At 36.1% G+C, this 18,239-nt stretch overlaps 1 protein-coding gene across 2 annotated transcripts in view; it reads left to right on the forward strand.

The window, feature by feature from the left end:
• The first annotated feature begins 515 nt into the window (after positions 1–515).
• Positions 516–18,239, forward strand: part of LOC135712944 (serine-rich adhesin for platelets) — a 35,121-nt gene continuing 17,397 nt past the window's right edge. The window contains exons 1-4 of one of the 2 annotated variants that reach the window (XM_065236042.1): positions 516–1,670; positions 10,834–11,259; positions 17,861–18,051; positions 18,111–18,236. In XM_065236042.1, the coding sequence (XP_065092114.1) occupies positions 11,157–11,259; positions 17,861–18,051; positions 18,111–18,236 (420 nt within the window). In that variant the 5' untranslated portion in view covers positions 516–1,670; positions 10,834–11,156. Of the gene's footprint in view, positions 1,884–10,833; positions 11,260–17,860; positions 18,052–18,110; positions 18,237–18,239 lie in introns of both variants that reach the window. The other variant, XM_065236043.1, reaches the window with a different exon arrangement.

Here is an 18,239-nt window from a genome sequence, read left to right on the forward strand (position 1 = left end):
TCACTTATATCTTCTTCTTCTACTTTCCTTTATTTAACGTCGGTGTCTGTTCCGCAATCTAGTGCCAATCACGAACGGACATCGATTGCCATCCATTGACGGCAATCGAATGTGCAGGAAGGCAGCTTCCACACCTGCGTAGGATATCGCACCCATTCAAACACACATGGGCTGGGACCAACGGGTTTATTTCCCTTCCGAAGGAAGACGTGACCAGATATTTTTATGCCTCAGAAAAATCCCATCGACCTCGGCTGGGATTGAACCCAGACCCATTGGGGTAATAAATTGGGGTAAAACACGCTTACCACTACACCACCGGCGCCGGCTGTCAATTATGTGGCTGGTCCGATTTCGACGAAAATAGCTTTTAATTTCCCGCCGAAATTTTACGAGAAAAGCAATCCTAATTTTTCTCATATCAAACATTCATTCTCACGGCTCATGTTCAGAGTATAGTGACGCTGTATGGAAATTTTCCTGTTCCTGTCAGTAGAGCATCAACATCGGTCGGGTATGGACGTGAACAAAATTCACTCTTCCGTGTTGCGCGTAAAACATAGAGTGAGCCTTTGTAAATTGGAACAGCTGGAATGGGAAAAACCTACAAGGAAAATTACTTGCTTACAATGGAATTCCTGTGAACTGGATAAATTTCTAAAAAATCTGTTTTAATTTCAATTGTAACGGCGAAAGTATAGCGCAAAGTGAATTGAAAGCTGGTCAAATGAAAAAATCTTGTTGAAAAACTACTAGCTAGTCAATTTTGATCTTTTGGATTATTAGTATGTAATTTAGAAGAGAAAAAAAAAATGCAAAACTGGATACAATGTGAAATAACTGAAGAAAATGTTGGATTTCCATGTAGAAAAAGATTCCACGACCTCTCTTGAACTCGAAAAACAACCTTTGGCATCGGGAAGTATGTGAGAAAAATTACCTCATCGAAAATATAATACCAATTATCGATCCTTGAACAACTCAAGCGAGTTGGAGTTCAAGTGAAAAGGTGCTTCTGTCTGGATGTTTCGTTATGTTTAACAATAGGTGTTTATTGAGTCCTGTGTTGGAATGCGCTTAGCAGTGGAAAAACGCGAAAAAAGCGATTTGTGAAAATAATTAGATTGGTGTTGCTGCATCAAATAACAAATGAGGAATCTAATTACATATTGCCATTCATCCCTGTGCAGTTGTGGTAGTGGAGATGCATGCAGAATTTATTGCATGTAAAAATATGTCCTTAAATTATATATGTAGCTCAAAAATAGCAACGAAGAAAATTCTGCAATAATTATTTCCTGTGCTCTAGACAGAATGGAAGATTGGTGAATGTTGTCACTTTGTGGCGAAGTTTTCACAGTATACGTGATACGAGAAAAATGTCACTCCAAAAATGCACCAGTGTATAAGTAAATTGCCGCGTTCACTAGTGTCACTGAAGGTGTCTGAGGAAGAGCCGTGAAAATAAAGTCATGTGTAGAACGTAATATTTACAACGACAAACCACCATCTATACCATCCACCACCCAACGCCCACTGTTCCCAATTCGGCAAACTGCTAGCACAGAAAATCGCCAACAATCATCACAATTCACAGTGCCAAACTCAATTTAGATCAAACCAAAAAGGGTGGTTGAGAAATATTACAGGATCCAAGTGATAAAATAAGTGTTAGTCGTGCTTATGTTAATCCTATGGCTAACCCAACATACGTTAAGTCACCCTTATCATAATAGCATCAATTTTCGTCCACCCATTCGCCTCAAGAGACGCAGACAAGTATCAACTCATAGCTTCATCGAAGTCAATCGTATCAATCAACGTCATAGACAACAATCATTCATCTGTCGCATTCCGGAATCAAAAGCAGCATACAATGGACGGTAGTATTTCATTTAGTTTTTAACATTTCTGAACTCTATTGATTTGAGCTTTTGTCATGCCTATAAAAATGATTTATTTCTAATGCACAATGGTCCTGAATAAAAATTATATATGTTCCGCGGTCAAAATTCTACAATATTTATGCTTTGAAGCATAGACGACTTATAAAACAAAAATACTTAGATAAAAATCAAAACTATGTCTCAAAATTAAATAACACCTTTTCCTGCTGCGGACAGTTGATCGAATAAGTCGTTTTTACAGGAAAAGTTCTCTGCTATCGAATAGAATTGGTTTCATCTTTTGTTTTGGTTTGATGATTTTCGTCAAATAAAACCCTATTTTGTAAAAGTCTCGAAACTTTTCATCGTGATGATAAACATAAACCATGTGTGGTGTTCAATTTAAATACATATCAGGGATCAAATAATAATGCTTTGAAATTGCACATATCTGTGCATGTTCTGATCCATTCGATTCCTGGAGCTTTTTCCTGTACGAGTGACGAATTTGATCAAGTTCTTCGACAGTTATTGCATTTTGAGACGTTTTTATCGCCAGCGGCAAGGTTGCAAATACTCATTTTACATAATTCAGAATGGGGCTGTGTCATTTCTCCCAAGGTCATTTCACCGAAGGCCGTTTCAACGAAAGTCATTTAACCGAAGGTAATATCGGCAAAGGTCATTTCGCAAAATAGATCATTTTACCGAAACAAAATGTCACCGAATTTCAATTATGAACTCTTTTATTAAAATAAACTAACAACAACTAAGGGACCATGTACTTATTACGTTACATTTTTCTAGGGATTTTTCTATCCTAGGTATTCATCGTGTTATTCTTCATGATTTCGTAAGCTATTCCTAAGATTCCCTGCCTCCCTAATAAGACAACGTTGGATTTTTTTTAAATCTTGCGTTATAAGTACATGGTCCCTTAGTGGCTAACTTAGCTGAATCAAGAGGAAATGTCGACAACGAATAAATAACCAAGCGAAGTAAGGGTATTTCTTCGGGTATTTCTACATTCCACCCAAATAATAACTGCAGCCATGCAAAAAAAAAACCAACACTTTTCCAGAGAAGTCTGAATTAATGTTTCATCCACAAGGTCAGAAATGACATAAACAATAGAACTAGATAAAACTACTCATGTTTAAAAGAAGGAAAATTTCCTATCTAAATGGATGCAAAATTTAATCAAAAGAACGAGGATCAGCTTTATTAGCAAACTTTTAAATAAAACTTTTCAAAAGTGTTCACAAAACTAACGAATCTTTGAAGAACGCCTCATGTTTAAAAGAAAGCACAGTATCATGAATCAGTAAATGTTGATGAAAGAAATTTAAAGAAATGAACGAGCAGCTTCTAAAAAATGTAAATATTATTTACAACTTTCAAATACTAGTGAAAAAGTAATTACTAGCATTGAAAATTTCTAAATAACTGTTGATGTTTGAATGAAGAAAAAAAATCATAAAATCTTTCCATTTTGATGGAATACATTTTTATAAAAGAGCGTACAGCTTTCAAAAAAGGAAAAGTAATAGTTTCACACAGACAAATGCTGGGTTTCAGAATTACATACAAGAAAAGTACATTTAGGAGGAACTGCTCTTATTTAAAGAAGGGAAAACTTCCTACAGTTTTTGAATTTCATGAAGTAATTTTTTAAGAAAGAAATGCAGCTTCTAATAGAAGGAAAAACAATCTCATGAATCTTTTGAATCCTGGTTTTGTAGATTGTATAATGTTAATCACGGAAAAAAATATCTTTACAAGGAGGATTTTGAGTGGCTAAATATATTTCTTGGAATTGTCCACCGACTATATGACCCATTCCGCGAATATTTGATTTGGAGAATTGACCTTTGGCGAAATGTTTCACTCCTGTTTGACAAATAAAACCTGTCAATTTTGCTTCCTGAGGGTCGCAATCATCGATTTTTCAACCCTCTCACACTGCGATCATAAAATGCAACACTCAGGAAAAGAAATTTACAGATTTTATGTACCAAACACATACTTTGCAACCTCCTTCCGTAACAGGTTGGCTTGCGTCACTGAAGTTACTAAGCGATAAGTTAACGTTATTATTATTTTCCTGTCTTTTGAATGGACAACTTGCAAGGCTATGTTCATTAGATGCTTCATTGTTATGAATGGTGATATGCTCCAAGCGGTATTATTGTAATTTGTATTTGATACTGGACTGGATTCAGGGTTTGGAGCTTGTCATCATGAAAGGTGATATTTTTAAAAACAAAAATCCTGCATTAAATTAACCAGTTATTAACTAGTTGCGGAAATGTTTGGACTTTTTTTTATGTGTGACAATAGACCATACACTGAATGACGTGAAAAATGCTTACTCAATACCATGCGGGACCAAAATTCATTCAAATGAAAAAATAATTGAGATACGTTTACCCATAGTTGGATTATTGGTAAATCTACAGTACCGGACAAAAGTGTATAACCTCGTATTTTTTTTCAATAACCTTTAGCTTTTGAGGATATGCATCAATATTTTGACTACAAATGTGCAAAATTTCAGTTAATTAGGTTCTTTTTACTTCAAGAAATAACAGTGTGAAAAAGGGGCAGTCACATACAAAACGTTTAACTAGAATTGCTCAAACTTCATGTAGACTCATCTAATAACGCCTAATCTTGCATGGTTGGAATGGGAAAAAATCGGAATGTTATATATTTTTCTCCGGTACTGTATGTAGAAATATGGGCGGACTTAATTTCATGCTTTAATAGTGGAGTATTGGAGACGGTAGGATTTTGGGCGGTGTTGGGGATTACTAAGCTTCCCCTCTCTGATAAACCACTGCATGAGAGAACCAAAGATCTAGTCTAGCAGTGATAGTATCACACTTGTTACTCCTTTGTTTGAGAGCCGCGTTGTAGTACGCTTACGTATAGGCACTGACGTTGGGTGCGATACTGGCGGGTTTTGCCGCAAATCACTCTTATTTTATTTATGTTTACGCAGATAGATTTATTTGGGTTTGCAAGGGAATTATACTATTGAAATTTTCAGAAAGTGCCCAACAGTTCTCCTTCTACTTGCGTGACAAGCTTTCGTTGTTGTTTTCATTGAGGTTTTACTCAGGGAACAATGTTAAACACCATTTTTGTACATGGCATTGCAACTAATCTTATATGTGCTTCATTTTGATTTGGGATAAGTGTTTGAACTATGGCTCGAGATTTCCACTGTGGTGTGCTTCTATTGTGACATACCCATAGTGAAAGCGTGTGAGCGTAGTTGGAGCATATACCCTATACAATTTAAAAATCAGCTAGGAAACTAACTTCAAAGTGAAGTATTTTAGTCACTTGAAGGTGTCACTTGGGTCAAACTAAGATATAATACATATAGGTCAAAGTCGAAAGTACTTGAAACATTTACATTTGTTTAATTTTAAACAAACAAACAACATTTGTTTAATTTTAGATTACAAGCACAAGTGCAAGTACTTAATAAGGCATGTGTTATGATTGATTAGGTGAATTGGAGATTTCAATTATCTATTAAATTAGACTAATGAGATATCATAATCATCAAATGAACTTGAATAAGAAAATTCAGAAAGTCTAATAACATTAGGTGGATTACCAAAAGAATTAGGATGGGGGTCTGTTTAGGGAGGCAACTAACCTTCAAAGTTGTAGAATAAATATTCCTATTAAGAAAACCAATAGAATTAAGCAGATCTACAAGGAGAGAAATAGTTTAGGAAATAAGTAAAATTAGAGGTATTTGACAGTTAATAACTTTTAATCTTTTGTAGTTGTTGTTTTCCCCTGAGTTTATTGTATTTGATTACTATATTATTCTATCAATACGCGAAATCTCTGATATATGCGGTTAAAGCATTTGAGTTAACTTATTTCTTTTTGTTCAAGTACTTACATTTCTAAACAGCAGTCAATGTTAATCCCTACGTGAATCGATCTTTCCTTATGTGGTATTGATGCATGTTTAACTTTATGCGCCTGTCGGATTCAACGCGCTTACGTCTACGGAGTTTACGCAGAAGTGATTCGCAATTCGGTAAAGCTTTTCAAAAGTTTTTTTGAGCTTATGTAGTTCGGTACGGTCGCGAAATTTTGAAATACGTGCGGTAAAATAACGAATTTGAAACACAGCTCAATAGTAAAATAAGTAGAATATCTAGGGAGGAAACCGAAATTAATCAACTTGCCAACATAGGCTATCACATTTATTTTGGTGGCACTCTTTAAGTGATAGTAATGTGTAGTTTCTCTAAGGTTGTCTCGCGCGGTGTTCGCAATTTGCGCGATTTTCGTATCTTACGGAATTAAGATGTTTAGCTCTCTCACGTAATATAGGCTGTCTTGCAATGAGCACTTATACATAGGATTTCCAGTGAAAACTAGATGTATGAGTTTACGGTTTACTGATTCGAGGTTGTCCCTTAAGCGGTTTTGGTGCATGTCGAATTCAACGCGCCTACGTCTACGGAGCTAACGCAGAAGTGATACACAATTCGTCAAACGCTTTTGAGCTTATGTAGTATAGAATTGTCGCGAAATCTTGACATGATTGATACATCCGTTAAATTAACTAATTTGATACAAAGCTCAGTAGTGAATAAGTAGAATATCTAGGGAGGAAACCAAAATTAATCAACTTGCCAACATAGGCTATCACATTTATTTTGGACTCTTTAAATGATGTTCTTTTTTCTCTCGCTTTGGAATTCGCGCGCATTCAATATCTGTCAAAAAAAACATAATAAGACCACGACAGTAGAATTTAAGGCTTTTCTGCACCATTAGACCACTGATATATAGGTACTTACAATGTACATACCAAACATCGACTAGGTACTGATTATAATTGAAAAAAAACTCACGAAATGTTTTACTGTCTAGAGCAAGACCCAAACCCATAATTTACCACAATATGCCTTTCACACTGATATCACTAACCGTACGATTACAGTTCATAGAGAGCCGCGTTGTCTGCAACATCTCGTATTTTAATTCAAAAAGAAATGTGAATTGCCCACACAAACGTATCCATAGAAAACAATACCCACTTCAATCACTGCTACCGTCAGGATACAGAGCAGAAGAGAAACCAATAATAACAGAACACATGTTGCTGACAAAGCAATCAGAAAACCATGACAACGGTGACGATCACTGTGATGTCGGTGATGAGTGAGTGATGCATTGTCTTACATGGCGTGGGTGTTCGTCTATGTTGTATGAAGCCGAATTGGTCAACCGAGATGCTATATTCAACAGCTGGTTGCTTGCAATAGCAAATTGCTAATATTTTCTATTAAACATTAGAAATATCGAATTACTTTTTTGGCATTTTGATATGATGCACCCTCTAAGGATGTGATCAACTTGAACCAATTAGCATCATGGAGATTATCACGTAATATAGGCTGTCTTGCAATGAGCACTCATACATAGGATTTACAGTGAAAACTAGATGTACGAGTGCTCATTGCAAGACAGCGTATATTACGTGATATACGCTGTAATGTTAACGGGGTATTAAACAGAGTTCCTATGTTTTTTTTAACTTATTGGATGGGATTTTAGTTTCCGTTTGTCATGGTTTATTTCATCATAACATATCGATGAATAATTCAATTTTTGGTTTTAAATTTTGTGTCGAATCGGTAGGCAAGCAAGTAAAAAGTAACTGATTTTCCATTTTATATTTTTCCCTAAAAGCTTATAAACATATTTTATAGAACGCTCAATCGACAAACTTTAAGTTGCACTAGTCGTAGAGTACAGCTATCAATAAAATTTTGTTTTAAAATTAAATCCTGATTTTTTGGTGCTGCAGCAGAACGTAGCGTGACCAACAGGTTAATGTAAAGATAGAACGGTATGAAAATATTTGAAAAAAGATAAGCATTGAATCTGAGGTAAACTATTTTGAAAAAAAAAATCTTTTTCATTCTAGTTTGGGAGTCGAAGAGTTCAAGTTATTTATTTATTTATTTTGATTTTCTCATATGGGTTGCTGGTTTAACTTTGCTTTTCATGTAACTTTGAGTATGTTATTTATAAAAAAACCAATAAGGGGCTGTCCAGTTGAGAGGCGCTTAAAAATGTGGGGTTTTATGTGAAAATCGCCTGAAACTCCGACTTGCACTATTCTGCCCAGGTTGAAACTAGTTTCATTTGATTCCTGAGTTATTTAATGTTGCTACATTTTTACGTTTTTCATTTGCGTGACTTCTAAACCTTCATAAATCTTTACCATTTTTGCACAGGCTCATATTTTAAGGCTAGGATTCAAACTGAAAGGCGGTTTATTAGATGGCAAGTACTTTTTTTTAATGAAGCACATCTTCCCTTTGAATCTAGCAGCGGCTTAGCTTAGCCTCACTTTTTACCTGTGCACCAGCTTTGAACACCGTTTATTCTCTGATCGGGACATAAAACGTGCCCTTAGTTTAGAACATGTCATATTACTCCATAACTATAGAAAAATTATAAAGTGTTCCGTGTTGACACAGTAGTCATTCTTGCCATTATGGAAAGGAACTAATTCGAATTGTTAGTTCCAGCTATTTATACCCTTCGGAGAGTGGATGCACCCCCAAATGCGTGACCCTTTGTCAATCAAAATTGGATTCTTTTGGGAAAAAAAAAACAATGGAGCTGATATTGCCCATTCATCAGAACCCTAGTCTTAAGCATTCCAAACTAGAGAACAACGGATGTAGATTAGAAATCGGCAACTATGGAAACCTTATGTTACATCAATTAAATGCTCTTTAAACCTTGGAAAACACGCTTTTACTGATCAGCTACTCAGATTTACTGTCCTGCCCTTTTTTAGTCAAAGGAGCGAAGCTACAGGCAGGCGTCTAGAATGAGCATCGAAAATAAGCTTCTTTTAGAATCTTATTAGGACGCTTCTTTTGAAAGCTTCTTTTAAAACATCTTCTCAATAGGAATCACATGGAAAACTATCGCGTTTTCTCCGCGGTGGTCAACCCAAATCTCGTTACTTTTTTTTTAAATTTTATTTTTGAGATTTTTAGTCGTACACAGCAAAACAATAATTTTTAAATCACATCAAAGTGGATGCACTTCAATCGTGTCAAAAATGTGGTGTAATATTACTTGCCAAAAAGGACACAATTATTATTAATACAGTGCATGAACTGATATTACGCTGCTTTTACTGCATTTGTTTATTTTTGTGGCCATAAAAATTACATGAAATTTTCGACATGAATGAAGTGAATCCTTTTGGATGTAATATTAAAATTTATTTTTTGCTGTGTAGGCTAGTTCATCTCGTCAGTCTTGTAACTATCAATTGGGCATAAAACGTAGCAAGGACTGTGTTCCATTGATTACTAAAAATTCAACACCTTATCTAATGAAGTAATGAAATTGGGTTGTTAGCGGAATGCTTTAATAAAACAGCAAAATAGGGTTATCTTCCATTTAATTCCACTTAATTAATTTTGGTATCCATGACAGATACGTATTTCGACTACAATGTGCAGTCTTCATCAGTGCCATTCCCACTAAAGAACTTATCAAAATCTAACCCCCTTAAGTACTCATCCCCTAGGTATAATAGAAGATAACCCTATTTTGCTGTTTTATTAAAGCATTCCGCTAACAACCCAATTTCATTACTTCATTATGATGGCTACCAAGCCTTTGGGATTTTCCTTATTAGAGAGTTGAATAGATTTTTCTCCTTTAGCTTACTTAAATCTTTGGTTTTAATTAGTTAGGTAGGTTCCGATTCAACACATTGTAGTTTCATTTATATACCTGTGATCTTGACTTTTATACCTAGGGGATGAGTACTTAAGGGGGTTAGATTTTGATAAGTTCTTTAGTGGGAATGGCACTGATGAAGACTGCACATTGTAGTCGAAATACGTATCTGTCATGGATACCAAAATTAATTAAGTGGAATTAAATGGAAGATAACCCTATTTTGCTGTTTTACCTTATCTAATGCTATTTGATTGGTAGCAAAACAGATATAATATGCTTCTTCAGATGAGATGTATCAATTTCTAGTAATATTTTGAAATTTGTATTCCTTTTGAGAGTTGGTGCACAAGAATATTGAGGTTAATGCGACACCACTGGAACCCAATATTGCAATCCGAACTATGAGCAAACATATCGACCAAAGCATTGTAAAGCACAGCACATGCAATTGAAAAGTTTGAACCGCAGGAAAGCTGTCTGGAAACAGAAAAGATGAGTCATATCTCGAAACGAAACACGTTCTATGCTGTCCGTATCCCATTTCTCTATGTGGCTCTTATTTATTTTGCTCTAGCACAGAGGAACACATGGAAGGTCGATAGACTGATTCCATTACGGCAGACATCCGGGAGACACAACAGAACACTATAACCATCGTTTTTCTTCTTGTTGTTTCAAATTTGAACTCACAAAACCATAATCGAAAAATATTCTCTGGATGTCTACAAATGTTTTTTGTAGGCCATGCGATAATAAGGAGAACATTGTGCATACAAACCATTTCTGATCCGGTAATTACATCAACATGATGGGACCACCCGATAGTTTAAATAGTTAGTAAAGACGCGGCATACCATACCGGAGACGTCTACGCTGGTTATAATAAAACTTGTATAAACATTTCATTCTGAGTTCAACTGAAAATGTATTATTGTCTTTTTCTTTTTGCATTTAAGTCTAAATTATGTTTTCGTATGTAGCATCGATATCATTTAAAGCTTGCAATAACTGAATATCATTATGATTGGGAAAAACAAATCAAACTGCCATTCAATCCATAATTCATCATTACTGCACCATATGCATATCATCTGTACTTTGCTATTGAGTTACACGAAAGATTGAATTATCTTCGGCAGCATTGACGCTTACGGAATGATTTTAAATTTTCGCGAATAAATAGGCACATAGGTGAAAAATAACGATTCCAATGGAAGCAAATCCTCTACAGCACCAGCACGAACATAAACATTGCTGCTTTGGTGAAAAATCATAACGGTATGATTTACGATGTGATGATGAAAAGTTGCTCCACAACTGAGAGCTTCAGTGACCACATCCAAATTATCACAACCTACCCAGCTCAATTGATAGTAGGATCACGTATCGGTATCAGTTGGATTTCGAAGTTCTCCCATCATCTTCCAGTAACTTTTGGAAGCGGTTGCTGTTTTCGGCAGATTCAACGCACTATAAACAACGGCAGTGACTTTCGATTCTCCTGACATGAGTTCACTGTTTAGCACACTTAAAAATCTTGCTGTAGGTGGAAATACTAGCAGCAACGGAAACGACACTAATACACCTGCTACACTTCACTGCTATCAAGGTTGGTTCCGTAATTATTTTTATGAATAGGTAGGTTGTCATTCGGTATGAAAATTTAACACCGGATATCAGACATGAAAGCTAAAAATAATATTAAAATGACAGCTAAACAAAACATGTTGTTATGATCAGCATGCGGACAAGCTGAAACACATTGAATGTTCTATTCACGATTGATTCTATTTTATTTTATGATGTTCTTGTTACGATATTTGCATAACATTTTTAAAATATCTTCTTGTTTGCCTCTTGGCCTATCATTCTTGTATTGAAACTTATACTTGCGTGCAACTTAGTTAGTTAGTTAGTTATCTTTATTAAGGACACTTTCAACCAAACGCTGGTTCATCTCCGGTTCAACTTAGTGTTTTTAGCACTTCAACAATGGTTTACAGTGCTGTTTGCGGTGAACTATTTTAACAAATTAAGTATATCTTAACTTTTAATTTTTTCTTATTCTAAGTCCACAAAGTTAGTACAAATGTAATATTTTTTTCTTAAAAAAAACGATTCCACGTTGTTTTCCAAAAGGTTAATACTCCCATAAACCTGACATTACTTGAAAGCAACTAATTCCCCTTATCTTAATTTCTGAACCATTTTTCAGACGACCGTAACTCAATCTGAGGTAGGTTTAAAAAACAAACAAACAAACTACCGTTTGTCAGAAAGCATGCAGACCCAATCTTTTTTGACATAGAACTACGTCTTTGCCGACTATACTGGGGTACAAATAAAAAAATATGTGTGGTGAAGTAGTGTTAGGTTTTGAACGCTTGTAACTTTGTCATTTAAAGATGAAATTAAAATCCAAATACGCCAATCGATAGAATATTACTTAAAAAATCTGCTGAAATAAATTATTTTCCAATTTTTAATCAAAAAACTTTTTTAAAATGGGCAAATGATAATTTTATCACTGTTTTCATGAACTAAACGTTTTCCCCAAACCCAGTCATCATAAACGAATACCACTTGGTTGCACATCATTCTGCTTGAACCTGAAAAGATATAAAACAGTATCTAATTTGGATATGCAAAATATCCCTCTCCCCTTACCCCCGTCTATAACGTCAGCTCAAAAAAGACATGAATTTGACGATATTTTTTTTGGGAAATAAATTTTAAACAAACTACAATTATAAGTAAAAATAAAAGTAAAAAAATTCAAAACAATTGCTTCCGATCCGATGATATTATGTTGGTAAATCACCAACAACTGACCGTAAACATATCTGGTACCTCTATATATGCAATTGGATTAACATCCAAAGTCCATCCTTTTTTCCATATTCTGCACAAAAGAAACGTTCTGCTCCGCCTCATTCATAATAATAAATATAGTAGTCAAAAATGCGTGACAAACATCAATTTTGCGTGGTTTTACGTCATACTGCGGTCGTGTCTAGGACACAACCCTTTAATTTTTTTAATCCTTGTCGAGTATTTTCATCACTGCGACCATTTTACTAATCCATTGTGATATATTTCCCTTTTTTAGCTATATCAAGATGCCGTATCACTGTTATTAGGGATAATCGCCATTTTTTGACTAATAGCATTATCCCCGCAAGGCATTACACTTCGAATAAAGTGCACTGCCGTACTGGGAGTTGTTCTCCAAATGTGAAAGGGTTCTATCAGCCCCTTGTTGAAGATCTTACGCCTTTTATTGATAATTGTCGGACAGTGGCATAGCAAATGTTCCGAGTCTTCCTTTTCTATGACACAGAAGCGACATACATCATCTTGAAGTTTTCCAATCAGCTTCAAGTGATAACTGCTCGGACAATGACCTGTTATAAGATCTGTGTATATACTAAGATCTTTTTAAGAAAGTTCCAGTACTTTGTGAGTCACAGAAATGTTTGGATTGACGAATCACTTCGACTGCCTAGCAATAAGTGTTCTTCCAGTTTTCCTCCACTTTTGAAGATTTCCACGCTTTTTGCTCCATTCTAAAAGATGCAGCCCATAAGCCACAAAAGGGCTCTGGCCCTATGAACTTATGATAAGATCCGAGTCTTGCTAGTGCATCAGCTCATTCATTTCCATCAATCCCGCAATGACCAGGAACCCAATATAAGTTGACTTGATTATGACAAGAAAATTTTTGAAGTGATTGAACACACTACCAGACAAGTTTTGATGTACATGTTGCCGACCCTTGACTGTCGGACATTATGCATATATTTGAACTCTTATAGTTTCTACGCAAACATATAATAGAACACTCTAAAATTGGTTGGATTTCAGCTTGGAACACAGTTAGCCATCTACCCATAGGAACCGATATGTCTATCCCTGGGCCAGCTACTCCTGCTCCCACTTGATTGTTCAATCTTGAACCATCTGTCTAAAAAACAATCGGACCGCCAAATTGCCATGAATTACGCCCAGGGTCAAATACTTGAAAAAGGCGATTGAAATTGTATCTTTTCTCCATCAGTCTTCGTTGTTCCTTACTAGAGAGTTGATACTAACAGTTTTTTTTTTAATCCTAAGATGTCCTCTATGGTCTCCTTAAAAGAGTTTCGTTGACCTTGTAATCCCTAGAACACACTTTTCGGCTTCTAATTGTACAAATTGATGCAATGGTAGCATATAAATGGAGTACTTCTCATTGCACCTGTTATTGAGAGAGTTGCTAACCTTTGCAGTTTTTCTAACTTTCCCTGAGCAACACTCTCTTTTGTTTTTGGTCACCAGACCAATGCACCATAAGTAACCCTGGGTTTCACAATTGCCGAGTAAATGTCATGGATCATTTTTGGTTTCAGTCCCCACTGTTTACCGAATGTTCTTTTGTATAACCATAGAGCAATCTTGATACCCAATCCAGGTTGGAACTGAATAAAAATAAACTCGCTCTTAGTGTTCTAGATTCGCTTTCACAGTCATTAAATGAGAGCTTTCTATGCCGACCGATCCATGAATTGGTATATATTGTATGGCAAGCACAATACCACCAGTCGGGGTGATCATGGGCCAAAAATTGATTTTTTCATATTATTGCAAATATCTTGAATATACAGAAACTGGTGACTAAAATTTAAAAAGTTCTCAAAATGACATGTTTCTTTAAATCCTGGAGCATAGCGTTAATAATATTATCGAGTTTTTTTTTACTTAAAATGTTTTGTAAAGTTAAGTGTCATAAATACTAGAAAAAAAGTTGTAAAAAAATGATCTCTATAAACCTACTCAAATAACACAATTTTATCTGGATTACGAATTACATGATGATCCGGCTTGGTAATATCGTGCTTTTACTGCCTAGTCTATCTGAGCTCCACAAAATTTGCAATGATAAAATTTTAACTCCTTGTTTGCTGCACTACAGCAAACATGGAGCTCCAGATTCACTTTTGTTTGTTTTGCAGATACTTACATGTGTGCTCTTGAAATTTGAGGCTTTCTTAGAGATTCGCCTTAAGAGTTGGATTTGTCACAGCCGAAACAAAATAGGTGTCACCTCCAGGTTAAGTTACCACACATTTTTTTTTTCATGCTGTTATAAAAACCATTGATTACAAGACTTTTAAAACCTCGCCAATTAAATCATTAACTATGCTTTACACTAGTATGTATGTCAAAGCCAGAGCCAATCGAGCAGCGCCTATCTTGATTGCATTGGCAGTGTTCCTAGAAATAACTTAGGCATAGGTTGCCAAAGCAGTTTGTTTTGAATCAGCTTCTCTCTTATACTAGACCCTCTCTACTTACTGTCCCCAAATGACCAGATACACTTAAATTATTGTGATTACGTTCATATTTTGAGAGCGGGTGAAATTTAGAGTCGGTGTTTGATTTTTTTCTATTAAACCGCATTAACGAGATTTTTAGCCAAAGGTGTTTGAGAGTGAAGCAAAATTTACCTATCAAACAGTGATGCCACATTTTCCATCTGTATTTTGAGCTCAACCCATATTTTTTTTTATTTTTCTAAAAAAAAATCCAAACAACTGTATAAACCTGCAGATCTATGTAAATCTATTTTTTTTTTTCAAATTTCTGTATCGAAATTTGTCAATGAATCTGTATCATTAGAGAAAAATATGTGTATGTGACATCGCTGCTGTAAAAACCAACTACCTACACACTTAGAAAACAAAATTTACACGTTACGGAATTCAACATTGACGTAAAAGTTGAAACTTAAACAAACATATCATGTAACATGAAGGGAAATGCAAAACTGACTGTTTGGATTACCCTAGACTGAGAAAACCATATACAATTAAATGCTCCGTGACCAAGTAATTCATTTGATATATCGGAGACGAGCCAGCCACCGGCTGAAAGTCTCCTTAATAAAGATATAAAAAAAAATTCATTTGATCGAACTGGATTTCCCATATTTATGTCTCAATTTTACGTCATGAGTGACGTTCGTATATGTCAGCCTCAGAGCGTCGAAATGTATCTGAATTTTTCATAGTGTGTATCGTGAAAAGTAAATAAACATTATTGTGTTAAGAATGCTCAGCGTAACGTATTACAAGAAAATAATAATTAAGAAAGTGTGTTCGTAGCACACTGTACACCCTAACTACTTAACATAAAACTAATTTAACTACACAGCAAAAAAATAATTTTGATATCACGTCAAAGTGGATGCACTACAATCATGTCGAAAATATGGTGTAATATTACTTGCTAAAAAGGACAAAATTATCATTAATACAATGCATTTACTGCATTTGTTTATTTATGTGGTCATAAAAATTACATGAAATTTTCGACATGATTGTATTGGTCCTCCAAGAGCATATTCTAGGTTTGGTGGCCGTATACGGTCTAAACAGCGTCAACTTCGTGCGGCGGTGATTTTTATTCGACTGGAGCGTCCTCCGGAGTCCAAAGTAGGCACGATTCCCAGCTATAAAGCGTCTTTGAATTTCTCTGCTGGTATCATTTTCGGCGGTGACCAGTGAGCCGTAATACACGAACTCATCGACCACCCCGATTTCGTCACCGTCAATCTGAACTCGGGGTGGGAGGCTAACATTGTCTTCCCCTAGAACCTCTTCCTTTCATGTATTTTGTTTTTGATGCGTTGATGGCAACTCCAATCCGCCTTCTGATCACACCTTCTAACGCGATGTTGAATAGCAGACATGAAAGTCCATCACCTTGCCTTAACCCCCTTCGAGATTCAAAGGGACTCGAGAGTGTCCCCGATACTCGAACAACGCACATCACTCGATCCATCGTGTCGTGTCGTATGCGGATTTGAAATTGATGAACAAAGGATGTGTGGGCATGTTTTATTCGCGGCATTTCTGCAGAACCTGCCGTGGTAGCGCGGGCACCCATGAATTCCGCCTGGTATTGCCCAACGAACTCTCTTGCAAATGGTGACAGGCGGCGGCATAGAATTAGGGAGAGTACCTTGTAGGCGGCGCTCAGCAGTGTGATCGCGCGCTAGTTGCAGCAATCCAACTTGTCGCCCTTTTTGTAGATTGTGCATACGACACCTTTCATCCACTCCTCCGGTAATATCTCCTCCTCCCAAATTGGTATTTGATCTACACCAGTTGCTTTGTTGTTTTTCAGCCGACCGATCTCCTCCTCAACTACTTGAAGATCAGGGACCAGAAGCATGTCGTCTTCTGCGCGTGCCCCAAGGTTTGTTGCCGTGCCACCTTCGTTTTCTGCTGCATCACCGTTGAGGTGCTCGTCATAGTACTCCTTCCACCTCTCAATCACCTCACACTCGTTCGTGAGAAGATTACCGTGCAAGTCCTTGTACATATCGGCTTGCAGTACGCAGCCTTTGCGCGAACTATTTAGCTTCTCGTAGAACTTCCGTGTGTCGTTTTCGCGGTACAGATTTCAACGACGTTGGTGTGATTATGATCATTATGATTTGACGATTTCTAAGAATGATTTAAAAATAGGATTAAGAATAGGTAGAGTAGTATGTACGATTAAATCGAAGACGAAACAATAAATAAACATATATAGATCTACTGCCAGATCATCAGCTTCCAGACGAATTTGTCGGCGAAAACGAACTTCACTTACCGGGGACATATCCTAGTGCCGTGACTTTTTTTCGCAAATTTTAGCGTTTTCCCGATAAGAGGAGATAACCACGTCGTATTTTCAACGATGTCGGCAACATAAATTGTCTTCTCCTGTCTTCCATGTGGCATAACCTGTTTAAATCAGTACGAATCGTTATAAAATTTACAGCAGGAGCTCTTTCATAATTAACTGTTGTCAATACATTCCATAACCGACCACTAGGGGTGCTACAGTACAATAAGTTCTGTGTTCAAATTATTCCTATCCTTTTCTATTTATGGGCGAAAATTGAAATTTAGTTCCAAACCTGCAAACTGTATGTCTAATTTATGAATCATACCTACGTATATTTTTATTTATTTAAGCAAATTGTGTCAAACTTTTCTATTTAAATGGATCCAGAATAAATTATTCCTAACAATATCATGTTGCATGTGCTGAGGCTGACAAGCAAGTACTTTGTTATCCATCAATAGGGTCAAGAAATAAAATAAAAGTCTGCATCTTACAAACATGACAAGCAATCAGTAATCTTAAAATTATTTCGAACTTTCCCATCTTTAATCTAGTAACTGAATCCGATGAAATACCCCTAAGTATCTCACCTCCACCACCACCTCCTCCATCAACATCAACATCTGATCATAATCTAAAGAAGATGGGAATCCCGGATACTCAATCCGACTTCAACCAGTGGCTTCACGCAATGAAAATGGTGGCACGCTTACCTGGTGGTATGCCACCTGAGTTTCGTCGTAAGGTATTTTTCGCCAATGGAAAGATGGTCTCAGTAATATTACTTTAAATATCATTTTGTAGCTATGGTTGGCGTTGTCGGACAGATACCTTCAATCTAAGGGAATCAATTGGAATGAGGAAGGAGAGAAGTATTTGACTGATCAATGGGACGAAGACGATGAGGAGCTAGGAATTCAAATTGTGAAGGTA

This window comes from Ochlerotatus camptorhynchus, unplaced genomic scaffold (genome assembly GCF_037179485.1).
Source record: "Ochlerotatus camptorhynchus isolate MF236.1 unplaced genomic scaffold, CSIRO-AGI_Acam_v1.1 ptg000521l, whole genome shotgun sequence".
NCBI classification, from domain to species: domain Eukaryota; kingdom Metazoa; phylum Arthropoda; class Insecta; order Diptera; family Culicidae; genus Ochlerotatus; species Ochlerotatus camptorhynchus.